The sequence below is a fragment of the Mesocricetus auratus genome, unplaced genomic scaffold (genome assembly GCF_017639785.1).
Source record: "Mesocricetus auratus isolate SY011 unplaced genomic scaffold, BCM_Maur_2.0 Super-Scaffold_100691, whole genome shotgun sequence".
In the NCBI taxonomy this organism is placed as follows: domain Eukaryota; kingdom Metazoa; phylum Chordata; class Mammalia; order Rodentia; family Cricetidae; genus Mesocricetus; species Mesocricetus auratus.
Genome location: NW_024429267.1, coordinates 60,364,649 through 60,391,862, shown reverse-complemented (window position 1 = coordinate 60,391,862; position 27,214 = coordinate 60,364,649). Strand labels below are relative to the sequence as shown.

Here is a 27,214-nt window from a genome sequence, read left to right as displayed (position 1 = left end):
TTTGGGGTCATTTGTTTGGATGTTCAGACAGGGTCTTATTATAGCCCAAGCTTACCTTCAACTTACTATGTAGGTAGGTTTACCTTAAATTTTGATTCTCTTACCTCTATCTCTAGAGTTCTGGGATTGATGGGAATGGGCCATCACATCTAGAAAGCAGCAGTCTTTTGTGACCGAGTCCACATCTGGCCTCATTTTACCTGGGATTACAGCACAGACAGAGCTGTGTATCTTGTTGGAGTGGATTGGATGGACAATTAGACAAAAAGATCCACAGCCCATGTCTAAACGGTGTTTTAGAGTTTGATAGTTTAGACTAGAGGATCTGTATGCTGCTCATACTGAAACCAAGTATAAGGAAACATAAGAAAAACTTATTTCCAAACTTCACCCTTAATGAGGAAATTTGAGGCCAGTCCAGAAAAGTTGATGGAACGTGTGTCGATCATAGGGCTATTCCCCGCACTGGAAGAGGGAAGCAAAGCAAGCACAAGGCATACAGACTTGAAAAGAGACATGGAAAGTGGAGCAAACTCAGGTGAGTTCCTTTGCATACATTTTGAACTCACATTTTCTTCTTTTAGTAGCCTGCACCAGGGGTTCTGAAGTTTGGTGGTCATCAGAACCTCTTAGCAGGCTAATTAAACCGTAAGCGTTATGAGGCTTGCTTCTGAGACTCAGATTCCTTTCATCTGGGCTTTCCCAAGAATCTGTACTTTTAGAGAAGGCAATCTATGACTCTCTCCTTGAATAGAACAGATATATAATGTTTTCCTTGCTGGAAGAAGCAGAGGGGCTTGTTTGACTCCAAGTTGCTATGTAAATTCTTATTTTTGATGGCTGGATAACTTAGAACTATTTCTCACTCTAAATAATCCCATGGGACAAAAAACTAAATTCACTCCCTTAGAGTTGAAATAAGTCAAGGGGATGGTAAGGAGGGGGCACAACAGAAAAATGGAAGCCAAATTCCTAGAATATGTTAATATAAAACAACAACTTCACTTTAAAGAATATAGCAGTTTACTTCATGTCAAATATGAGATGCCCAGAACATGGAACCAAGTTATCTGGGAAGGCCTGTTGTACTGGGGACAAGGTTACATGACATTTTGTTTTTTGAGACAGAGTCTTGGATAGCCCAGACTGACCTCAAATCTGCTGTGTTGCTGAGGATGTCCTTAAGCTCTTAATTCTCCTGCTTTTACCTCCATAATGCTGGGGTTACAGGCATACACCAACACATCATGAACTTTTACAGTCACAGAACAAAAGAAAGCCATAAATTAAGACCTTGATATCATTTTTGTTTCTAACTTGTTGAAAACATGTATTGAGAATGGATATTAAACTTGGTCTTGTGCATTTAATAACAAAGATGATGTAGGTTTTATTTCTGTTCTGTTATGGTGACCTAAATTGTTTAACATTCAAATGTTTAGGCAACCTCACATTTCTAGGACAAACACACTTGGTTATGTTATATTGCCGTTTAAAATACATTACTGAGACCAGAGAGACGGCCCAGTAGACAAAGGTGCTTTTCACCAAGCCTTATAGCCTGAGTTCTATCCCAGGGATCCACCTGGTAGAAGGAGAAAATCAACTTCCACATGTTGTCCATTGACCTCCAAATGCATACCATGGCAAGTGTGTGATGCATACACTCATAAACACAAATAAATAAATAAATGTAATAAATATTTAAAATGTATTACTGACTTTGACTCAACTTACATTTTGGAAATAATTTTTATGTTAGCTACAGATGTAGTTCAGTCAGTACAACATTTGCCTAGCATGGACAAAGCTCTGGATTTAGTTTCCAGTACTGCATAAACCTGGTGTGGTAGCACAGGCCTTGAATCCTGCCAGTCTCAAAATGGAGTTAGGAGGATCAGAAGTTCAAGACCCTGGGCTATATAATGAGTTTAAGAAAAGTCTCTTTCAAAAAGTAAACGGAGAGCCGGGCGTTGGTGGCGCACGCCTTTAATCCCAGCACTCGGGAGGCAGAGGCAGGCGGATCACTGTGAGTTCGAGACCAGCCTGGTCTACCGAGCGAGTTCCAGGACAGCCTCCAAAGCCACAGGGAAACCCTGTCTCGAAAAACCAAAAAAAAAAAAAAAAAAAAAAAAAAAGTAAAAGGAGAAGTTTTGTTTCATGAAGACAGTATGTAGTTTTTGCTAATTGTAAATTCTAATTTTGGTATCATGGTTACACTTGCCTCATAAAGCAAGTTGAAGGGGATCTATCTTTTATTTCAGGTATTTGTGTAAGGTTAGTGTTGTTTCTTCCTCAAATATTTAAAAAAATTCCTAAAACTAAGCTCTGCCTCCTCTGTGCTGAAGCTTCAAATATCAGTTAAGTTCTTTCAGATAGCACCAGCACATTTATAGTTAAAAGATAGCCATTTGATAGCCGGGCTTTGGTGGTGCACGCCTTTAATCCCAGCACTCAGGAGGCAGAGGCAGGTGGATCTCTGTGAGTTCGAGGCCAGCCTGGTCTACAGAATGAGTTCCAGGACAACCTCCAAAGCAATACAGAGAAACCCTGTCTTGAAAGACAAAACAAACAAGCATACAAAAACAAGAAAAGAGATAGCCATTCGAGTAGAGTACATGGACAAAATATGGGACTTTCTATCTTTTTTCCCCCCTTCGGTGATTTATACTCCTCACTTTCCAGTGTTTTTAGTTGTCCCAACCTTGGGTACCTGGTTCTTCAAGACAGAGGGGAAAAATAAGGTATATTTGTACAGCTTATTTCCTTTAACATAATGATCTCCATTTGCAACCATTTTCCAGCAAATTACTTAATATCATTTTTCTTTTTCTTTTTCTTTTTTTTTTTGGTTTTACGAGACAGAGTTTCTCTGTTTTGGAGGCTGTCGGTCCAGCCTGGCCTTGAACTCACAGAGATCCACCTGCCTCTGCCTCCCGAGTGCTGGGATTTAAGGCGTGCGCCACCAACGCCCGGCTCTCATTTTTCTTTATGGGTGAATAAAACTCCATTGTGTTATGCCTTAGTTGCTGTTCTATTTCTGTGAAGAGAAACCAGGATGGAGGCAACTTTTATAAAAGAAAACATTTAATTGGGGACCTGCTTAATAGTTTTAGAGAGCTAGGCCATGATCATCATTGTGGGAAGCAGAAAGAAAGGCATGATACTATAGTAGTAACTAAGAGCTTTATATCCTGATCCACAGGCAGCAGAGAGACAGACACAGAGAGAGAGACAGAGAGAGAGAGAATTTCCAGTGACATATCAACTCCAATAAGGACACACTCCTAATTCTTCCCAAACTCTTCCACTAACTAGTGTCTAAGCATTCAAATGGATGACCCTATGGGGCCATTTTCTTTCAAACCCCAATATTACATAAGGCACATTTTTATTTACCAGGTCATCGGTTAGCAGATGACATTTGGCTGATTCTGAATAGTGTTACAAGAAACATAGATGTACAGGTATCTCTGTGTTGTATGGTCTTAGAGACCTTTGGGATTATACTCAGGAATGGGTCATGTGGTAGTTCTACTTTTAGTTTTTTAAGAACCTCCATAATGATTTTCATAGTGCTAAACCAATTTACAACCTCACCAGCGGTGAAGAAGGGTTCCTTTTCCCCCCACACCCTCACCACCATTTGTTGTTTTCATAATGACAGACTTTCTGACTGGGGGGGGGGGAGATGAAATATCTGTATGGCTTTAATTTACATTTCTCTGATCCCTAATGATGTTAAATATCCTTTCTGTGTTTGGGGACATTTGCACTTTTGAGAACTGTCTGCTCATTTCATTAGCCTATTTATTGATTGACTTGGTTGGGTTTTTAGTATTAAAATTCTTTATATATTCTGCACAATAATCTTCTGTCAAATGTATCCCATTCTATAGCCCATGTCTTCCTCTGATTGCTTCCTTTGCTATGCAGAAGCTCTTCAATTTCATGCAATCCCATTTGTCTATTTTTATATTATTTTCTGAGCTATTGGAGTCCTTTTCTAATGAAACTCCTATGACAAATCTTGAAGTGGTTTCTCTGTTTTCCTCTAACAGTTTCAGAAGTCCAGGTCTTAAAGTCTTTAATCCACGTTGAGCTATTTTTTATTGAGATACAGCTTATTTTTCTAGGTATAGATAACCAGTTTTTCAAGTACTATTTGTTGAAAAGATTGACTTTTCTCCAATGCATGACTTTTGTATTTTTGTCAAAAATATAGTACGTAACTATAGCTGTGTGACTTCTCTATTAATTTCATTTACCTGTCTCTTTTTTTTGCCACAACTATGCAGCTTTGTTATGACACAACACACTTTTTAAATTAAAAAAATAATACATGGTCCAACTAGACAGCCCCAGCTGACCTCAAATTCATAATCTTCCCACTTTAGTCCCAAGAAGCCAAACTATACTCATGTACTGCCATGCCCAACCTATTTAAACTTTAATATTTGAAAAGCTCAGACTATTTCTCCAATTATCTTCCTCAAAATACAGGAACATAGGAGTTTGAGTTGCAGTCTTAGCTGCTCCAGCTTCCTGGTTTTATAAATGCTGAGAAAGTGTTTTCACCAGGCTGGACCACTTTCCTATCCTATGAAATGGAGGTATATAAGATATATAATATCTTACAGAAAGTTGCAAGATCACAGGGAATTGCTATGGTATGTAGGCACAGTACCCCCCCCCACAGCAGGTGATGAGAACTCACTTATCTGACTCAGAGAGCTACTGCTTCAAGCTTTCTACTCTCCTCCTTATGTGACCCAGCAGCTTCCACGAATTATCGAGATGAAAAATTCCAGCTCTTCCAGTCATTTCTTCAGTCTTCTCATCTCACTGTTTCCAGTGCCCAGTTACCCAAAGGAAACTGAATAAGTTTGGCTCACTATAGTTTTCTGGACTTCTATGCCCTTGTGTGCTCCAGACAGGTGTTGATCTCTATAAGACCTGTAAACTAAACTCTCAGCGGAAGATGCTTTCTTCCCTGAGATTTAATCCTCAGTGCTAGCAAGGGTTTGTCCTTTATCTGTAGCTTTGGCATTATTTTGCTTTGTCTGTCCTCTCACTTCCTCAGGATGTCCCAAGAAAGAAAAAAAATTTTTTTTTCAACACAAGCCTTATATCCAGATCTATGCAGCTTATGAACAGGAAATGAGAGAGGATGGAGAAAGGGAAAGGAGGGAAGAAAATGAGGGGAGGGAGAAAGAGAGGAAAGACAGACACAACACTCTCTAGCCATTTATTGCATAATGACATTGAATAAATGCTCTCCAGCCAGATACTGAACAATCGGATGAATTAATCTGGGAACATGAGCCCTTTTGTGTACGAGAAACTAAGGCTCGGAAAGGTTTAAAAAAATGTTTCGAGGACACAATAGCGGAGCCCACTTTGGTTTCAAGTTTTTAGGTCCAGTAACACTTCTCTTTTCGCCTACATCTACTGTGAACTTGAGCTATCAAGACTTCTCAGTTGCCAGTCTACCAAGAGAATGGGGCTTGTGACAGAATGTAAATCAATGTTGTGTGTCCTTGGTCAAGAAAGTCTTTCTACGGAAAAGAAAAATGTTCCTTACTTACTTTATATGGTGGCCCAATTCTCAATCTTGTTATAAATAGCTCACCAATGGAATCTGGCCCATGAACCTTACTTTTTTGTAACATGGGTCCTAATGATCTATGTTCCAACCATATGGATTTAAACCCCAAATGTCTATCATTTCAGATGCTCTCAGTACCACTGCCTCCTGGGGCCAAATGGAGTCCTCTGAATCCTCTGATTATTATTATGATCTACAGAGTCACCTATGTGAGAGCAAGACCACCTTTGCCAACTTCACTGCCGTCCTGTACTCTCTGGTATTACTCCTTAGCCTGATGGGTAACAGCCTGGTTTTCTGGGTCTTGGTGAAGTATGAGAATCTAGAGTCACTCACCAATGTTTTCATCCTCAACCTGTGTCTCTCAGACCTTATTTTCTCCTGCCTGCTGCCTGTGTGGGTCTTAGCACAATATCAGGGCTGGTTGCTAGGTGATTTCCTCTGCAAACTCCTCAACCTGGTCTTCTCCATCAGCCTCTACAGCAGCATCTTCTTTCTCACCATTATGACCATCCACCGTTACCTGTCCGTAGTGAATCCCGTCTCTACCCTGGGCATCCATACCCTCCGATGTCGTGTGCTGGTGATCACATCTGTGTGGACAGCCAGCATCCTGTCCTCTATTCCCGATGCTATCTTCCACAAGGTGAATGTCTCAGCATGTGATTATTCTGAACTTCGTGGGTTCTTGGCCTCAGTCTACCAGCACAACATCTTCTTTCTCCTCTCCATGGGGATCATCCTGTTCTGTTATAAACAGATTCTCAGGACCTTGTTTCGTTCAAAGTCCAGACAGAGGCACCGGACAGTCAGGCTCATCTTTACCATCGTGGTGGCATACTTCCTCAGCTGGGCTCCCTACAACCTCATCCTCTTCCTAAAGACACTGCAGGAAACTGAAATCATCCAGAGGACTTGTGAGATCAGGCAACGGCTAGACCTGGCTATGATCATCTTCCGCATGTTGGCTTTCTCTCACTGCTGCTTCAACCCAGTGCTTTATGTCTTTGTTGGGGTCAAGTTCCGCAGACACCTAAAAAGTCTCCTCCAGCAGGTCTGCCAGAAGACATTCGTCTCCGTCCCATCCTCCTACTCCCCTGGCGTCTTTACATATGAGGGCCCCTCCTTCTACTGAGAGGAGAGGATGGGTACACAGAGGTGACTAGGGAAGCTGGAGGAAGTCAAGGAGAAGTGGATTGGGAAGGAGCGTGGCAGAAGACACAATAGAGGAGATGCCAGCAACGACTGCGGGAGCGTGGAGGAACCACATGATGGCTGTGGGAAGGTGGCTTCCACCTGGGCCCTCCAAAGCAATACTCCCTGGACTCAGTTCATCATTCATTCTCTCACTTAGACATAGATTGCTTATCAGTGACTGGTCAGAAGATCCTAAATAGAATGTTTTGCAAACATCGGGAGGGCTCAAACTCTCAGCATGTGCAAACTGTACAATGAGGTTGCTGGCACATAGGATTACCTCGCCTGTTTTTTTGTTTTTTGTTTTCACTTTGGTGGTGTCTGGTTCTTTGATTCCTTGCAGGTTCTGGAGAAAATGTCTTCAGGATAAGAAGACACTAAACTGAAAATAATTCTGTATTCTGGCAAGAGCTGCTGACACACAAACTAGCTTTTAGATATTTGCCCCCTAATTGAATGCAATATGTGCTGCCATCTGAATCTAAGTATTTAGACAATGCAAAGACGAACAAGATATTGTTGCTAACTTCCAGGTGACACCAATGCATCCATGAAGGTTCAGATAAGCATAGACCACTTAACAAAGGCACGCAGGTTGAAGATTCCTCTGTTGTTTCATCTCTTCCAGATTGAGAGAAAGCTGACTTCCTGCCATCTGGATGATAGTGTCAGCATTTCCCTTTCTACCATTCTCCAAAGCTGAGCCCTCCTCAAACACTGCATTCCCTTTCCTGAAGCCCCCAGGGCCAGGTCCTTTGGATTCTGCCTTTCCAATATCTCTCCAGCTTATTCCCAGGATCACATGCCCACGACTCCATCTCTACAATGGCCTCTACTCCACAGTGTCTTCCTGTTGCTTCTTATTTTTTTTCTCTCTTTCTCTGTTCCATCTTCTTCCTCTGGAAAACTGCCTGCCTGGATTTATAGCTTGTCTGCCTAGATCTTTTTTTTTTTTCTTTGAAGCTTTAAATAAAATTATTCTCAAGCCTCCTTCTGAGTTGTTTCTTAAATTCTTTTATTAATGAGCCAAGAACCCCAAAAGAGGACCCAGATTTCCCTAGTAATATGAGGTGATTCCACCAGAATGCCCCTTTGAGGAAGTTTAGACCGTCATGTCTGCATCCACAGCCAGAGGTGAAACTCGGATCCTGTTCTTTCAACCAAAAATAGATAAATAAAATCATGTAGCAGTAGATTATAAAGAATTAATGAAAAAATATAAATAAAGCCATAAAATAGCTATGACTTATCAGGAAGAAGCAACTTTCAAGGGCCCAGGTTCAGACCCCAGAACCCGAATGGTGGCTCACAACCATTTTTAACCAGAGCTCCGGGGTTGGGACAATATTTTTTGTACAGTGTTTGAAAGTGTGTCTCTGTCCTCCCTCACCTGCCTGAGGCACCTTCTGATTGGTTTAGTAAAGATCTGAATGGACCATATCTAGGCAGGAGAGGACAGGCAGGATTTCCATGGAGAGAGGAACTCTGGGAAAAAGAGTCTGATGAGGGGGATTTTCCAACAGACCCATAGGAAGTAGGACTTGTGGTACGGTGGGAAAGTTAAGGAGCCAGGTGGCACAACCTAGAATTGTATAAACAGGTTAATTTACATTTTAAGAGCTAGTTGGGAACAAGGCTAAGCTAATGCCTGAATTTTTTTTTGCACCCTGTTAAGTCTTTCTGCCATGCAGCAATGCAAATCAGACCAAATCAAACCGAATTAGAAAAAGTCCAGGTTTAATGCGTAAAATGCTCCCAGATGATTTCTGGCCCCTCAGAGGATAAACAGGGAAGAGAGACCAAAACCCCACATGTCTGTTTAAACTGGGGTCAGTTTAAATACCCTGTAGGAGTAGTCTTGAGCATATATGGGGGAGGGGCTGTGTTTGGTGGGCTTTCTGAGATGAGGCAGGGTTTGGGGAGAGAGAGATGGGGGATGGGGATTGAGGTGGAGTTGCTACCAGAACATTCCAGACTCTGAGAATATGGACTCGGGTTCATGGTTGGCAGCTTCCTGCAGGTATGGGACAATGTGGGGAATGAGGAGTCCCTGGGCTCACACTCCGCAGGAGGTGTGGGTGGAGAGGCAACCAGTTAATTGCCATCCTGGAGAGCTCAGGCATCTGTTTCTTGAGGAGACAGAAAAGGCAAGTTGTTAGGGGGAAAAAAATTAACAAGGCCAAACTTTCATAATCAATAAATGTTTCCTTATCTGTTTGGGAGCTGATGGCCCAAAGAAACACCAGTTGTACTCCAGGGGAATCCATTGCCCTCTTCTGATCTCCTTTCCTTTGTAGATCAAGCTGAGCATTTCGTGTACCTCACGATATTTTACGTAGACATGCCTCAGAAACCTTCCACTCCATCTTAGTTTACAGCTCTGTCCATTAGCCAAGTGAGCTTGGTATTCCTTTCTTTCTCTGAGCCTCAGTATACTCCAATTTGAAGTACAGAAATGAGTCCTACCTACATCACAGAGCAGTGTTCAGTTTTAAACATAATGCTATATAGGTTTTCGGTTAGGACACAACATATTAGGTTCTTAATATATGCCATCATCTGGGGCACAATATTTTGGTCAGTGTTGGACCATATATGACTGTGATCCCTTAAGACTAAATTGTCTAGTGATACCATAGTCATATTAATTTGTGTAACTATATTCCAGATGAACTGCCCTACTATGAAATTTTCAAAATGCATCATTACCTTTATAGAACACATCCCTGTTGGAGGCCTGTCTTCCTCTTCTCTGTAAACCTATTTAGAAACTAAGTTTCAAACAAGGGTGCTCTCTTGTGGGGACAACAGACCTTGGCCAGAGACCCACTTCCCCATCAGCCTGGTGGCAGGCAGCTGTAAGACAAACCATGTTTACTAAAAACATGTTTACTGAAAACAACCTGGTGTCCATAAGAACTGTTTACCGGAGCAATAAGTTCCTGAAAAAGGGCTCGACCACGGGAACGCCCTGGCCTTGACCTCTCCAAAGACTAATGGCCTCTTCCTGACCCACCCACCACAGTCTCTGGTGTCAGAGCAGAACCAGCGAGGGGTAAGAGAGGGAGCAGAAGCTTTTCTTGAGGGAAGCCTTTCTTGGGAAGTTTTTCTTGAGCCTTCTTGGGGCCTGCTTAAAGTTTTCTTTGTTTTTGTTTTTTTTGTTTTTCGAGACAAGGTTTCTCTGTGGCTTTGGAGGCTGTCCTGGAACTCACTTTGTAGACCAGGCTGGCCTCGAACTCACAGAAATCTGCCTGCCTCTGCCTCCCGAGTGCTGGGATTAAAGGCGTGTGCCTCCAACGCCCTGCTAAAGTTTTCTTTACATCGCCGACTGGTCTCTGTGTCATCAATCCTGACACCCTCGGCTCATTCTCCGATACAGGCTGTGCAGCGGGCGAGGCACTCTCTTATTAACATCCCAAAGCTGTATAGGCTGTGGTTGGAGCAACCACTATGCTGATGATTCTTCATTTCCATTGTCATCTCCTCCCACTTCTCTCCTTTTTTAGTTTTCCTTTGTTAACAGAAAAGGGAGTCATTTCTGTCAAGAGGCTCCTTTTTATTCCTACCCACAGACGGCCAATTCCATCAAGTCAATGTTACCTCCTATACGTCTCATGTAAAACATGAAATTAATTAAGAGATCTTTGTCCCGTGGTCAGTGGTGGCACATGCTTTTAATCCCAGCACTTGAGAGGCAGAGGCAGGCTGATCTCAGTGAGTCTGAGGCCAGCCTTGTCTACAAAGCGAGTTCCAGGACAGCTGGAATTGTTACAGAGAAACCCTGTCTTAAAAAACCAAAAACCAAACCAAAATATATACATGAAGGGACTAGACCCTCAACCGGCCCACTGCTTTGGCAGCCATGAGCTCTGACTCAGCAAAAATGTGCTGAGTTTCCTGACCTTGTCTAGGAGGTCAAGATACCCTCCATGTGGCAAGGAACCAACCAGAAGTTAGCTACCAGGCTCTGGTGGTGATTTACTGTAAAAGTGGTGTAAGGGAGGTGTGCAGAGTAGCCCATAACAACCAGTTGACCAATCAACACAGGACAGGTCGCCCAAGCCGAAAGCACACCAATCCTGAGACCGTTGCCCCCCCCCCCACCTTGGGGGTCCTTCTCATGATGAATGGACTAAGGGCCCAAGTTAAGACTGTTAACTCCTTAAACAATAAAAAGCCTCTTTGCTTTTGCATGAGAATGGGTCTCTTGGTGATTCTGGGCACAACAATGTATATTGTGTGAATCTATTCAGGAAAACCCTGAAATGCTGAGATCTGGCATATGCCACTAGTTTGCTAAGCTCTGTGAGGTAGACAGGCACGTCTAGCTAAAACGACAAAAAGTTAAGTCACGGTGAGGAGTAACCAGCCGGAGCTAAGGAATAGAACCTAGTGACAAACTGACATCTTACTCTCCCTTTTCTTTAGCATGCCCGTCTTGGAATGCAGCATTTTATTGCATCAGGCTTCGAGGTGCTTTTCAGTGCAACAAGCAAAAACACAGGCTAATTTCAAGCACTGATTCTATGTCTCTGTTAATGAGAAGAACCAAAAACTGAGAATTTAGATCCTGCAATACATAGTGATTTCTTTTCTTTTCTTTTTAGTTCAGTAAGTAAAAATAGCACAAAAATATTAACGAGCTATTTTTACATTGGGGGTTTCAATCAGGTACATTATTTTATATTTACAGCTTATGTGCGTTTCAAAGCCAATCAGCCACACTGCAAGAGCTTCACAGCAAGTATCCAACAGCACTCGCTCAGGAGTTCAGAGGACTCCTGGCCCTGCCTCCCTCCGGGTACGCAAAGCTTTTTAGGTTTCTCCAAAGGGACGCCACTTCGTGGAGCATGCCGGGAGTCGTAGTCCGCGCGCGCGCTCGGCGTTCCGTGCGCTTCATGGCCGCTGGCACTAAGCCCTCCTACTCTTCCGCTCGGCCCTAGAAAGTTTCGTTTCTGCCCGGCGGTGGACCCACGAGCGTGTAAGTGCCCAGGGTGGCCGGAGAGACTTCGAATACACTGGGGCCGCTCTGGACCCCGGCGCGGAGGCTTCTCGGGGGGCTAGGTAGTCACCTGTTGCCGAGGCTGTCCCCTCCCACCCAGGGTGCCCGCCGCCTCGGGGAGAAGCCCTGTGGGCAGAGGGGCTGGCGCCAGTCCCCGGGATGTCTGTGGGGTCGGCTAGAGAGACCTTCAACGCTGTCCCCCAAGACCCGAGCCGGCCGAGGGGCCACCCTGTGGGACCTCCTGGTGAAGCCTCTCCCCCGTGAGGCGGAGCTTCGTCAGGACACCCGAAACCCCTGGCTCCGGAGCCAAACTCTGGAGTTCTCGCGGGCATTGGGGCTTAGTCTTCGGGAAAGCCTACTCCAGCTCTTTGCAAGGCTCCGGGGGCCCCTGCCATCCTTTGCTGATTTTACCCCCTTGCCCGTGTGACCAGGTGCAGGATCTGAAGGTAGCTCTGCGGTGACGTTCTGGAAACACCTGTTGAACGACTCCGTGTTTCTCGCGTGGTAGCACTAGGCTGTGAGAACTTGTTTGGGGGCAGGGCGATATCCTATTTTCATGAGAGAAAAGAACGTGCGGTTGATACTTTAAGCCACGTAGTTTCCTATTAATGCACTTATAGCGATTCTTTGCGCTACTCCTCAGTGTTCCCCACTGCTGTCTCCTGCGCGCTAGATACACGGAGCGCTTGTTGATATTGCCTGTGTTCATCAGAGTCTCTCTGGCCCTCTGCTTGTCTGACTTAACCACAGTGGTTTTCTTTCCAGACAGAGAAATGGGTCAGGGGCATTTAGGGGCAGAGAGGATCAGGGCTTAATCTACTTACAGCCTCTCTCTCCCCGCTGTGGGCCTTGTGGTCCGAGGCAAGGATAATTCCTCTGCCATCTGCTCCGCTGCCGCTGGATGCAGGGGAAGGGTGTTGAGCCACAGGTTTGTACTTTTAGTGTTGTAACCTTCTGGATCGAATTGCTGTCCCCGGACCTCTCACTCTGACAACCAGTTCTGTTGTGTTGAAATGCAGAATACTAGTTTATGGGCCAGGATTGTTAGCATCCTGGAGGTCAGCACAGTGCTGACTCTCAGCCTCCTTTCACTAAAAGGATCCGAAAAGACTATAGCTTTAGGACACAGGGCTTGAAGTATGCGGTTGTTTGGTGTTCTTCTCTGTACCCCCATTTCATTTATTTAGAGAACTGTTTATTTTATAAGAACATAGGTAAAGTATGCAGTCCTGCCATGTCATCCGTGTGTGTGTGTGTGTGTGTGTGTGTGTGTGTGAGAGAGAGAGAGAGAGAGAGAGAGAGAGAGAGAGAGAGAGAGAGAGAGAGAGAGAGATTTTACTTTATTTTTACAGTTGCTTTAGAATTTGGAAATGTCTCAGGTTCCTTTGCCCTTAGGGCTGACGTCAGGATACTAGAATGGCTAAGAGCCAAGGAGGACCCTAAGAGACAATACTTGGGCCCCCCCCAAGGGGAAATAGATAAGATCTCCTGAATAAATTGGGAGCTTGGGGGAGGGGGAGAATGGTAGGAGAGAGGGGAGGGGAGGAGAACATTGGGGGAGGGAGAGCAAACAGATACCTTGATAGAGGAAACCATTATGGGATTAATGAGAAACCTGGCACTAGGGGAATTCCTGGGAATCTACAAAGATGACCCCAACAAAGAGTTTAAACAATAGTGAGAGGGTAACTTAACTGCCCTTCCCCTATAATCAGATTGGTGACTACCTTAATTGCCATCATAGAGCCATCTTGCAGTAGCTGATGGAGGCAGATGCAGAGATCCACAGCTAAGCACTGGACTGAGCTCCTGGAGTCCAGATGAAGAGATGGAGGACAGATTATATGAGCAAAGGGGTCAAGACCATGATGGGGAAACCCACAGAAACAGATTATCCGAGCAAGTGGGAGCTCACTAGCTCTGGACTGACAGCTAGGGAACCTGCTTAGGACCAAACCAGGCCCCTTGAATGAAGGTGACAATTGCAGAACTTGGGCAGCTTGTGGGGTTGCTGGCCGTGGGACCACTATTTATCCCTAGTGCATGAATTGGCCTTTTGAACCCATTCCCTATGGTGGGATGCCTTGCTCATCCTAGATAAGGGGATGGGGGCGGGGAGCTGGATCCTGCCCCAAATGATGTGACAGACTTTGGGATTCCCCATGGGAGACCTTGCCCTCTCTGGGGGTGGGGAGGGATGGTGGAGGGGTGAGAGGGAACTGGGATTGGTGTTTATTTTTAAATTTAATAAAATAACATCTGGTGGCCTTGACCTATGTTGGTCCTTGAAACTGGAGGCTTGCTGCCGACAGAACACAGAATACTCAAGAAATGCGAGCCCCTAATCCTGGCTTCCCTTTCTTTAGAGGGCAGGGTTGGATGATAGGTCACCTCTGATTTCTGGAGATCTCAAAAGCAAGATATAGATAACTCAAGACTGGAGTGTATCAATATGAGCTCGGGGAAGTGTGCTGATCTGTGAACTCATGATGGAAACCACTGGTAGAACCCAAGAGTTAGGAGTCACATTCACTGCAGGCATCCCTGGCAACAGAAAGGGTCACATCTAGGGTCTGTAAACTCAGAGGCAGCTGCAAGTAGAGGACAGTTGTCCGAAGCCATGTTGACATCTGATCACCTAGGTGGCTATTGTGCTCCTGCTTCTCTCAAGCAGCATTTGAACCTCAACTTGAGCAGTTACTGTGGGGTAGAAATTGGGATGTTTCTGTGGGTCTATACATGGAAGAAATACTTCCTACTTTTTAGTTACTCTCTGATGAGTCACTAGAATTAACTGGTGTCTGTATCATCCTAAGAACATAGCTCATCCAACTCCCATTTTCTGACTTTGGAACCACTTAGCTGGTGCTTATAGTGGCCACCAATGGTCCTATTTGTTCATGAGACTCTGGCATTTGGACATTTGGTTCAGGTCATAGTGGTAGGGATGAGAATATATGCACACTGTGGTTCAGAGGAAAAGCGTTGGAGAATCCGTAGTTTCATTAACAATACTGTGGTCTAGTGGTTGGTTTCAGTACCTATGGGCTGGCCTACCCAACCAGTAGCCTGAGGTACTGCACCTTTGGCCTGAGTAGGACATGGTGTTCAGTCAGGGATTACTTAGCATCAAAAAAAAAAAAAAATGGGACCAAAGGAACCGTCCAAGCAAACTTTTCATATATTCATATGCTTGGAGGTAGGCCAGGAGCAGAATTCCTGCAGAGATTCAGTGTAAGTGTGGACAGTTAATCTACAGATGGTTAGTTGAAATGAAACTGTAAGAAGTTTTCTGAAGCTGAAGCTGTAGCTGAAGCTGTAGCCCTGGATGGGTTTTGGTTTTTTGAGACAGGGTTACATGTCCTGGAACTTGCTTTGTAGATCATGTTGGCCTTAAACTGACAAGAGATGCTCCTGCTTCGGCCCTTCTGAGTGCTGGGATCAAAGGTGTGTGCTACCACACCAGCTAGCCTGGATGTTTTTTCAGGACAACTGAAGACTTGTCAGGAACACGGAGAAGATACTTGAAATCTTAATCAAAGTTAGCCATTGAGAACATCTGTTCTTCCCCTTTCCTACTTTCTCCAAGCACAACAATTCTTAATCTCCATCTGAAAGAAGGTTACCTGCCCCACACTACATCTGAAAAACAGGATAGAAAGTGGTCAGAAAACGTCAAGTGAGCTAACTGTACACTGGGCCTCACCTAACCATGCCGCGATCCTCATCATTGAACATTACTTGTTCAATAATAAAGTTCACGTAAACAGTCTAAAAGTCTGAACAGGGTACTGGTTGACAGAACTCACCTACTCCTGATAATGGAAAGTGTCATGTCCATTACCCCTTGCTCAAGCTTCAGCCACCCTGGGTCTTGGTTTTGTTCTTTTCCTGTCATGTCTCAGAACCTAGACTCCAGACATCACCCCACCTCAGTTTGCCTAGTTGATAATGTCAAATACACACATCTGAGAATGGAAAATGGCTCTGAGGAAATGTGTTACCTGTTAGACCACCACAACAAAATGACACAAATTAGGCTTAAGCAACAGAAATTTATTTTCCCACAGATCTGAGGACCTATGTAAAGGCTTGGCTGGTCCTGAAGCCTGTTTTCATTTGCATCTGCCACTTTCTCACTGTGTTCACATATTTGTAGTGTGGTCATAGTTCCTCTTATAAAAACACAAATCAGATTGGATCAGAACCTATCATCAAAACTTCATTTAATCTCAGATCTCTTTCAGCTAAAAAGACCCTGTGTCCAAATACTATCATGTTCTGAGATACAGAGGTTGAGGCTTCAACCTAAGACGAGGTAGTAAACACAACACTGCCCCTAACAAGAAGGTTAGGTTTCTGGGTACTAGTAATCGGTGTACTAATTATTGTTCTGGATGGAGTAACAATTTCTGAGGAAGACATCCTTAGAGAGAAAACTGTGATAGACACTTCTTTCTGTCCAAAGCAAGACTGGAAAGACTAGAGGAGTTGGTTAGGGAGAGGTTTAGGCAGCATGAGGCAGAGCTCATTCTTGATAAAGGGCACAAAACCTAGAAACCTGGAGCTAGAGCCTTGGCTCTGGATAGTTCAGGCCAACACAGCTAAGGAATGATTAGTGATAGGTCCTGTTACCCCATCTTCTGGGGTGACAGGTCCCATGTGAACAACCAGTCTTGAGAAATCCCCAAAGCACTCAGAGCACTGTGGGTCTGTTTATACAGGCTAGGGTAGAGGGCTTACTCCTCATCCATCCCTGAATTATGTTATTCCACTCATTCCTGGAATAGTAAGTAGTCCTCACAATAAGGACAACATAATCTCCGCAATTACATGGTAGACTTTTAGGCACCTAATTTGTGCTCAGCAAAGAAACATTTCTACCTGTGTTTTATTTTATTTTGAGAATATAATTACAACGTTTTTCCTTTCCTTTTCCTTCCTCCAAACTATCTCCTATACCCGTCTTTACTGTCTTTCAAATTCATGGCCTCTTTCATTAGTTGTTGTTACATGGCATATGTTCCTAAGTATAACCTGCTCAGTCTGAATAACATTATTCATATGAGTGTTTTTCAGGGCTGTCTACTTGGTATTGAATGACCAAGTGGTGTGCTCTTCCCTGGGAAAGACTCTTTTCTTCCATTCTCAGCATTCTCTAGTTGCCTGTGGTTCGTTGTGTACAATTGAGTCCACACCAGCTTTCCATGCCCACTTTGACGTGTTTTTGTTGTTGTCCTTTTTCAGTTCACATTTAGGCAGCCATGTCAGTGAAACCATTGGTGTAATGGTGTAACTTCTACATCTTTAGGAGACAGGGTCTCACAGCAAGCTCCCAGATCTCCTGCCTCTTTCCACTCCCCTACCTCTCCACCCCACCCCCCTACAATGTACCCTGAGCCTTATGTTCAGGAGTTTTGTAGATGTAGCCAGTAGGACTGGGCTCCACAACTTTGCATTTTGATCGGTTGTAGTTTTCTGGAGTGGTCTCCCTCTGTTATAAAGAGAAGTTTCCATGATGAGGGATCAAGACTATACTTATCCATGTGTATAAATACAAATGTTTACATTGTTGAAAGTTTGCCCATGTTTCCACTATTTGAAATATTTTTATTATTTACTTTTTGGTATATTTTAATTCCCCAAGGGTTTTTTTTTTGTTTTGTTTTGTTTATGTACTGAGGATCTATATTCCATTTCATTAATTTGGCAAGTAGCTTCCTGAGGAGTTTTCATATACCTGAACTGTACTAGGAACTGGGGAAATATGAACAGTAATGGAGCTATAGCACAAGTGGGAAGAATAATGATTAACACATAAAGTACTGTAATATAAATAGTACCAAGAGCCTTGAAAGAAGAATGTGAGACTCTGCAACAAAGCCTTAGAATAATGAGCTCTGGACAGTTTGTTTTCATCAAAGCATTGATCAGGCCTCAAGTTTCTAAGTTTATTGGAGACATGTCTTTTTTTCCATTGTACTAAATTCCTAAAAGCAAAGGCTCCCTACCATCACTGTTGTTCACAATTGTGACACCCCTACTTCTGAATGAGACCTTCTTCCTTAATAATGGTGCCAAAAATACCTCTTGTCTGGCTATTGGCTTGTTAGCACCAGAGGTTACCTGAGCTTCCTCAAGGTCATGTTTAGTGCCTTTTGTGGTTTGGATGTGAAATGTACCCCTATAGCCTCAGGTGTTTGAACCCAAAACCCCTACTTGACAGGGCTGTTTGGGAAGGTTGTGAATCTTTTGGGATGTGGAACTTCATTGGAGGAAGTAGATTACCTGAGGCAGAACTTGAGGTGCCCACTTCCTGTTCACTCTGCTTTCTAAATGCTGACCGGCCAGCCTTCAGGTCACTGCCATGCCTTTCTTGATATGAGGGAATCTTCTACTTGAATTGTAAGCCAGAATAAATTCTCCCTTAAATGTATTTGGTCAAGTGTCTTCTAGTTGCAATGGGGAAGGTAACTGTGAGGGGTATATTGTATACTATCAAAGACTCAGTTCTTAAATTACAGTCAGCTACACTGACCCATTGACATTCTGGTCCAGCAAAGACCCTGGAGGTTATGCCTTTGCCAGCTGACATTGCCTCACCTTGGTGGCATGGGTGTTTGTTGTGGGCAAGTTCATTCTTCATTGTTGAAGTAGTCATTCTAGAAACATGCCTCATCCTTACCTCCTAGATGTTTTCTCTGTGATTTCCAGCAGTGGAACTATGGTTCCTACTCCATGGACAGACATGTAGCCTTTTCCTTCACACCACTGTCTATTTTCTTTAAAAGACACCTAGAGGACCTAGAGAGATGACTCAGAGGTTAAGAGCACTGACTGCCCTTCCAAAGAACCCTGGTTTGATTTGATTCCTAGCACCCACATGGCAGCTCACACCCTCCTACAGACAAAATACCAATGCACTAAAAATAAATAAGACACCTGGGCTCAGATCTTTCTGACCCTATTCTGGATCCATAGGCCAAATTATGACTTGTTTGTTGTGCTCTAGGGAAATGACTAAGGAGCCTCTTATAATTGTTGAGAAGGAAGGGGTCAAGAGAAGGTTCAAGAAACAATGGCAGTGTCATCCTTGTTCTCATTAAAACAAGAGGAAGGGTTCAGAAAAGGTGACTCAGGCATGCAGAAGGGAAATACTTTAATTACAGGTTCCAGGAGTTGGATCACCTGATAAGCCTTTGCTCACATGTGCTGAAATTCCTGCCCCTGTGCTGGACTCTGGAAACCCCTACAGAGTACCATAGTCCCTTAGTCAATTTCTGGTAAGGGTGGCCTTCTTGCTCACTAACAGTTTCTGATTCAAGCCAGTGGGACCACCTAGTCTTGAAAGGTACAAGTACCAATCAGAGGCACCCATTTCTGTTGTTTGTTAACATATATACACTACTGGGCGTGTTGAACCAGGTCAAGGCTATTTACTCCTCCCTAAAGGCCTTTTGACATCATTTATTTATTTTGATCAAAGTGGAATTTACAATTGCTTCACTTTGCTTGGCACTGGGGGAGGAACCCGGCTATACCATGTTCTTTCTGGGTCAGTTCTTAGTTGTTGTCTTAGGAAGTCATGGCAATGTTGACTTCCACATCCCAGCCACCTCCCCTTATGGTTCTTGGCTGGTGTGGCTCCTCAGATATTGTGTTGTTCATGCCTAAGCGAGTTTGCAGGCAACACTGTGAATACTAAACATTTGAACCATGATGTAAAGTAAACTTTAGGCTGAGGGAGTATCTTTGTTTCTTAGTTTAGAATTAATATACTGTATATGATGTATATAGCATATAAGGTATCTGGGCAGGTATAGAGTTAATTTGAAAATCAGAGAACATCCTTCACCTCTAAAAGAATACCTTGGTCATGACTAGGAACTCAGTACTTTGTCCTAGGTAAAAATAATAATGTTTTGAAAGAATGTATTTAGTCTCTTCTTTGCTAGGATAGGCTTAATATAACATTGAATTATTAGCAAGAAAGACTATAGCTACATATATGGAAGCTCTAGTACTTTTTTAATTAGGGGAGCAGTCTGCTCAAGAGTTGAAGATGTCAAAGTAGACTTCATTCTAGAAGTTGTGTAGAGACACAAGGAGGAAGTTGACCATGGTGTGGAGAGTACCCCCTTCTGTGTCTTTCTTTGTTAATAAGGCCCCAGATCCAAGGGTACAGTATTCCGAGTCCATGGAAACTGTGTTGTAAGATGGCAATGTTCTACCCAGAGAGCTTTGATGTTCTTCCTGAGTCACTGCCCAGAGTGTAGCTTGGTTTTTTGTTTTTTTTTTTTTTTTTGGTTTTTACGAGACAGGGTTTCTCTGTATTGTTTTGGAGGCTGTCGGTCCAGCCTGGCCTTGAACTCACAGAGATCCGCCTGCCTCTGCCTCCCGGGTGCTGGGATTAAAGGCGTGCGCCACCACCGCCCGGCCATTAGCTTGTTTTTTTTAAAAAGCTCATAGGCCAGTGGTTCTCAGCATGTGGGTCATGACCCCCACAGTGGTCATATGTCAGATATTTTGCATATTAGATATTTACATTATAATTCATAACAGTAGAAAATTACATTTGTGAAGTAACAGTGTGATACTTTTATGATTGGGGTCACCACAACAGGAACTGTATTAAAGCAATGGTTCTTAACCTATGGGTAGAAACCTCTTGGGTGGGGAGGGGGTCAAATGACTTTCACTGGAGTCCCTAAGAGCATCAGAAAACATGACACTTACATTATGATACATACCAATAGCAAAACTACAGTTATGAAATGGCAATGAAAATACTTTTTTTTTGGTTTTTCGAGACAGGGTTTCTCTGTATTGTTTTGGAGGCTGTCCTGGAACTAGCTCTGTAGACCAGGCTGGCCTCGAACTCACATGCCTCCCGAGTGCTGGGATTAAAGGCGTGTGCCACCAACGCCCGGCGGCAATGAAAATAATTTTATGTTTAGAGGTCACTACAACATGAGGAACTGAATGAAAGGGTTTTAGCATTAGGGAGGTTGAAAACTCACTGTCATAGACTCTGGAAAATCGGCACGTGAGATCAGTGATAGAAAATAGCTCACCTTGTGGCCTGGGAACTTGATACCAGTCAAGTACAACCAAAATCAGCTCCCATAGAGAGTGCCATGGACGTGGTGTGCCATGAACAATAGGTAGCAGCTGTGAAGCACCACAGTTTAGTTGTATGTGTGTTTGTTTGTTTGTTTGTTTGTTTAAAACAAGGTCTCACTATGTAGTCCTGGCTGGCCTGGAATTTGCTGTGTAAACTAGGTTGGATTCTAACTCACAGAATTATACTTGTTTCTGCCTTCTGGATGCTGGGAATAAAGGTGTATACTGACACACCTAGCTCAGCTACAAAATCATAAAGGAATTCATTTTTTGTGTATATCCAGACTCCTTATGCCAAGATCTTGGTTTAATTGGCATACATCTTTTCCTTAAGGCTGGATTCCAAAATAGCTAGAATACAGGAAATTCAGTGTTATACACACGGTCCCATCCACAGTCTGCTGTTCTTACCTCCTTCCCAAGCTCCCCTACCCCAGGAGCATGCACCTCAGCCTCATTTTAGCCCTTATATTGCCTGTGCATACAGCCCTGAGCTTCATGGAATAAGGGTACAGCTCTCTTCCTTCATGATTGCATCTGGAAGCCACTGCCCTGGGTTGGCAACAGTGGAATGAGTAGTGCAGGAAAGCTGTACCTTCATTTTCACTGTACCTCCATCTGGCCTCACATCTACCTACTTCTTTTCAGGGACATCCTGGCAACTCATTGGTCATCACAAAGAATCTATTACTTTCTCAGCATACTGTGGATAGAAGTTTCTGTCCTGCCCTGTCCTTAGCCTTCCAGTCCCGAATAAACACACAAAGTCTTATACTAATTATAAACTGCTTGGCCTGTTGCTCAGACTTTTTGCTAACAAACTCTTACATCTTAAATTAAACCATAATTCTCATCTATGTTTAAACACGTGGTTTGGTATCTTTTCTCAGTATGGCATTCTCATCTTGCTTCCTCTGTGTCTAGCTGGTGACGGCTCTCTGCCTTTTCTCTTTCTAGCCCCCCCCCCCCCCCGCCTGTACTTTCTGCCTGGCTACTGGCCAATCAGCATTTTATTAAACCAATATGAGTGATAAATCTTTACAGTGAATAAGAGCATTATCCCATGTCAGTATACACAAGTAAATTATCCTTTTGTGAGCACCCAGCATGTTTTTAAAAATTATTACGCTACTGCTTTGAGGAGAGATATGATTCAGCTAGGTGAGTTTTTATTTATTACTGTTGGGATTTATGGTTTTTTCCCCCCTGTTTTGTTTTTGTTTTTGTTTTGTTTTGTTTTTTGTTGTAGTTGTTCATGGGTTTTGGTTTTGGTTTGGTTTGGGTTTTTGAGTAGTGGGGCTTGGACCCATGGCTTTGAGCATCCTAGACAAACACTACCTACCGTATGGCTACATACCCAGTCCTCTGGTTTTTTTTTTTTTTTTTTTGAGATAGACTCACATAGAACAGGATGGATTTGAATTCAGAGCAATCTTCTTGTCTCAGCCTCCCAACTGCTGGGATTATGGGTGTATACTACCAAGGCCCGCTCATTATGTGACTTTTTACACATGCCACCATAAACAAGATGTGGATGACAGTTGTTGCATTTCCTCTAACACCATATGCCCTTTTGCAGTTATACCATCTGTTCCCCATTTTCTGCAACAAGTATTCTTGCTTCTCTTTGCAAAAGCATTGTATTAACATAAGCATAAAGAATATAGCCTTTCCAGGGGTTTCTTTAAACTCAGAACAACACCCTGAAGGCTCAATGCCTGGTAGTAATTTCTATGACTCATTTCTCTTTATTGCCAAGTACCCAGGAGTAGTTATCTATAACCCTGCATGGGCTACTTGTATTCTATCTGGAAACCAGATGTTTTTCTCTTGTTCTCCTTGGTAGATAGCTTCTTGGATTGGATTACTATTGCTATATTTCATCATGCCCAAAAGCCACTTGAGGAAAGGGTTTATTTGGCCTATAATTCCACATCATAGTCCATTACTGAAGGAAGTCATGGCAGGAACTCAGACAAGGCAGGAAGCTAGAGGCAGGAGCTGATGCAGAGGCCATAGGAGGGTACTATTTATTGACTTCCTCCTCCTGACTTACCTTTCCTGTTTTCTTATAGAACCCAGAACTCAGCCCTTAAGTGACCCCATCCACAATGGCTGAGGCCCTCCCACACCAATCACTAATTAAGAAAATACCCTACAAACCTGCTTGTGTCCGGTTGACATAAAACTAGCCAGCACAATTGACCCCTTGTCAACTTGACACACAAACATATCACTGTTAAGCTGCAACCTTTCGTTTCTTGTTCATCCCCATGGTTACACATTAATATCAACATCACAACATAATACATTTTACAAACTTAAATCCAGTAGTCTCACAAATTCCAATTCTTAAAAAAAAAGTTCAGTCTCTATACAATCAAAAATAAGTCAGATACTTTCTTACTTCAAGAGAAAAGAACCAGGACACTGCCAAAATCTGAACAAAGCAAAGTCAAACTCCAACTCTGTAAATAACTGGCTCTCCTGTTTTCTTATAGAACCCAGGACTAGTAATTCATGGGTAGCCTCATCCACAATGAGCTGAGCCATCTTACATCAGTCACTAATTAAGAATATGTCCTACAAGCTTGCCTACAGCCTGTTCTTATGGAAGCATTTTCTCAGTTGAGACTCCCTCTCAGATGACTCTAACTTGTGTCAAATTGACATAAAACTAGCTGACACAATAACTCAGCTTCTGCAAAGCTAGACTGTATCTTGTGAGTCTCTGCCTGCACAAAGCATCTAATAAAGGGTGATGATAGGGCCATATGTAGATAGTGAGGATACAGAGTCATTCCTACCTCACCAATAGGGGCTGTCCTAGGTAGATGTTCTTGTTTGGTCAGCTTGGCACAAGCCAAAGTTATATGGGGAGAGGGAATTTCAATAGAGAAAATGTCACCATCAGATTGCCCCAGAGGCAGGTTATAGGGGCATTTTCTTAGTGAATGGTATGGGAAGGGCCCAGCCTACTGCAGGCATTGCCACCCTTGGGCAAATGGTCTTGGGTTGAATAAGAAAATGGGCTAAGCAAGCCATGAGGAGCAAGCTGGTAAGCAGTGTGCCTCTGTGGCCTCTCCTTCTGTTCCTGTCTCCGGGCTTCTGTCACTAGTTCCTGTCCTGACTTCCTTTCATTATAGACTACAACTATAAGCTGATTTAAACCTTTTCCTCCTCAAGTTGCTTTTGGTCATGGTGGGAGTTTTGTTTTGATTTGGTTTTTGGTTTTTTGAGACAGAGTTTCTGTCCCTGAACTCAAGAGATCCACCTGTCTCTACCTTCTGAATGCTGGGATTAAAGGTGTGAGTCACTACCACCCAGCTTGGTCATGGTGTTTTATCACAGTAATGGAAAGCAAACTAAGAGATTGTCTGCCTGGGCCTTGTATGAAGAGTGAACATAGGTTTTGGCCCTCTCTAGTCTCTGTGTTCAGCGTGTGACCTGGGAGAAGCACTGGGATGGGAAGCAGGCCTCTCATAAACTACTCCTGTCCCCAGTCTGTTATCCTTGATGAATGGTACCAGTACTTGTTGGGGGCCTTTATAGAGAGTGGTTCTAGAACTCCTGAACCCTGACTCTCTGAAGCCTGTGTCACACATTAGTAGGACTGACTGTTCTAGCTGAATGCCTGACTCCTCCTTCCTGGGCCTGAGAAGTCCTCTGTGTTTTCACTGAGTCACAACTGTGTTGGCTTACAAGTTAAAAATAGACCCTAGTCATCTGTTCAGTGACAAGCCTATGCTGACCTTACCAGTCACTAGAATGCTTGTAAATATTTGGAGTTGTTTATGGCTAGAGCCATTTCCTTTCCACGGCTTCCTTGCCCCATCTCCTGAAGCAGAAGGGAGCCATGGCATTAAATGAGTCAGAGCTAACATATGTTAGACAGACTCAGGGTGTCGTGCTATTGGGAACCACTGAAGTTCAAGATAGTTTCTAGGAGCCAGTAGAAGTGGTAAGTGTCTTCTATAGTGACGATTGTGTTGTCCTAAGGGTTCATCAGGATTTACTGGGAAAACCCCAGGTTTGAAATCACATGGAACAGTAAGTAAACAAGTCAGTTGTATATTTTTGGCCCTGGGCCTTGGGTTACCAGATTTTCCTTTGTAAATAGGAAAGGTGTTTACCTTACCATGATGATTGTGAAAAGTAAGTGCTCTGTGTAAAATATGGACCAGAACCCTGGGCAGGCTGTCAGTAATGTGGCTGCTACCATCCTTACAGCAGATATTGCACCTTCAGACAGGATACCTAAAGGGTAGATTAAAGGTTGTGAAAGGCCTTGATGTCCAAATGCATGGTCATAGCTCCCTTCCAGGTGCTCACATTCCTTTTCGTAGGTCTTCAAACACTGCTGTGCCCTTAAATGACATTAACAGCTGCCCAAGTAGGGGACTCTGGAGAAAACTGTGACTGAGCTTAAAATAGTCCTTGTTCCTGGGCTGGAGGGAGGCTCTGTAGACTCCTGGGTGGCAGGTCAGGGAGTATTTTCACCCTCGGGTTTAGCAGAGCACAGGGCAGAAGAAGCTCAGACCACTGACAGTGGTAGAGCCACTTTCTACTGGGCAGGCCAGGCTGTCCCTGCCAGAAGCCCTAGGGTATGTATCCCCTGTCACTTGCCCTCTCACACCCAACATTGCCTGGTTAGAACTTTCTAACTGTTCCTTAGAAAGGACTATGAAAACAAAATGGCCCTGAACAGAGCTGGCTCCTCAGGATTTAGGAATATCAGAATTTGAAATAAGCAGGTCTGACCTCTGTGGGAAGTGGTAAGGGAGCCACTGGAAACTTTTCTGAGGATGAAATATGAGGCAGCTCTGTCCCAAGAGACAGGATGGGCGGCTCAGAAAGAACAGCTGTGCTATTAAGTTGATCTTGCTTCTTGTTAAGTCTGTGTTTTGGTTAGGATTTCTGTTGCTGTGATAAAGACTGTGACCAGAAGCAACATGGGGAAGAAAGAGTTTACTTTATCTTAAAGCTCTTCAGTCACATTCCATCAGTGAGGGAAGCCATGAAAGAGTGCTGCTGACCAACTTGTTCCTCATGACTTGCTCATCCAGGACCACCTACCAAGTGGTGCCACCAACCACAATAGGCTGGGCTTTCCCAAATCAATCACTAAATAAGAAAATGCCCCAGAGGTTTGTCCACGTGTTAGTCATAAAAGATATTTTCTTATTTGTGGTTCCTTCTTTGATAACTGTAGCTGTGTCAAGTTGACAAACAAAACTAAACAAAATTTAGTTTGTGTTGACAAAAAACCAACCAGAGGAACAGTCTTGAAGCATGTCATGGTGTCAGAATGTAAGTATGTCAGAAGCAAACCTGAGCATACCTGCCAACAAGATTCACACAAAAAAGGTCAATCCATCTCTTCAAGGAAAGAGACCTGATGGATCCTTGTGACCAGAGTGAAGATCCTCTACACTCTTTAAACTGTGGCCTCTTCCTTGCACAGGTGCCACCATGGAGTCTGATCACTGCTGACTGGCAGCCACACAGCACTGAAGTGAAAGCCTATCGTGGACCTACACATCCAAGAAAAGGGGACACTATGGCTTCTAGCAACACTGAGACCCAGCTCCAGAGGATCATCCGTGATCTACAAGGTCTGATTGAGTGGCTAGTGAACTGGGCTTGGTTTTAAGGAACTTGGGCCTGTGCCCTGGCTGTTGATAGTCAAAATTCAGCTGTTTCATGTTTACAGACAGTACACATCCTATTGAAACATGTGGTCCTCAGATATCTAGCCTCTGTGCAGCTGGGAGGGCTTACCTCACACTCCTCTCAGAGCAGCACAGCTAGTTTGTAAATAAAATCAAATAGCACTAAAAGTATGGGGACTAGTTTCAGTTATGGGTGCTTTAAACTGCCTAGTTGCCTAGGGGAATCGCCCCTACTCCTTGTTGGGCTTTGATGAGCTTGACTTTTAGGGAAAGGAAAATTCTCATCTCTTCAAGCAGGAAGGCAGGTGAGGTACTTGGAGGTTTTGTGTTACATCTCCCCACACGAGCCCCAGTACCAGGCCTACTACCTATGGGCTTCCTGAGGGAGCCACTTGGGTTTGTAGCCCTTCCCTGTTGGAGAAAGGCAAGAGAGGGGAAGTAGATAAAACTGCAGCGAGACCTTAACGGAATAACAGCATGTCTGTGAATTGCAGAGACCCAAGTTTACCCTATTAGATGACTTCCCAAGGGCCAGACATTAGTAGGTCTCTCATCCCCCACTCTGCCAGGCTTGATGTTTGTAAGCCTCTGGAGCTCCAACACGTTTGCCAT

The 27,214-nt window shown here is 43.7% G+C and overlaps 2 protein-coding genes across 7 annotated transcripts in view; both read left to right on the top strand.

Moving 5' to 3' along the window:
- The first annotated feature begins 419 nt into the window (after nucleotides 1-419).
- Xcr1 (X-C motif chemokine receptor 1) lies at nucleotides 420-7,795 on the top strand. Its single transcript, XM_040740217.1, has 2 exons — nucleotides 420-538; nucleotides 5,734-7,795. Exons 1-2 carry the CDS (start codon nucleotides 430-432, stop codon nucleotides 6,741-6,743), a joined length of 1,119 nt encoding a protein of 372 aa, XP_040596151.1. The 5' UTR covers nucleotides 420-429; the 3' UTR covers nucleotides 6,744-7,795.
- A 3,872-nt stretch (nucleotides 7,796-11,667) lies between these two features.
- Nucleotides 11,668-27,214, top strand: part of Fyco1 (FYVE and coiled-coil domain autophagy adaptor 1) — a 77,216-nt gene continuing 61,669 nt past the window's right edge. The window contains exons 1-2 of one of the 6 annotated variants that reach the window (XM_040739583.1): nucleotides 11,668-11,786; nucleotides 26,395-26,545. In XM_040739583.1, the coding sequence (XP_040595517.1) occupies nucleotides 26,491-26,545 (55 nt within the window). In that variant the 5' untranslated portion in view covers nucleotides 11,668-11,786; nucleotides 26,395-26,490. Of the gene's footprint in view, nucleotides 11,787-12,010; nucleotides 12,254-24,300; nucleotides 24,892-26,394; nucleotides 26,546-27,214 lie in introns of those variants that run through there. The other 5 variants (XM_040739585.1, XM_040739587.1, XR_005874678.1 and 2 more) reach the window with 5 other exon arrangements.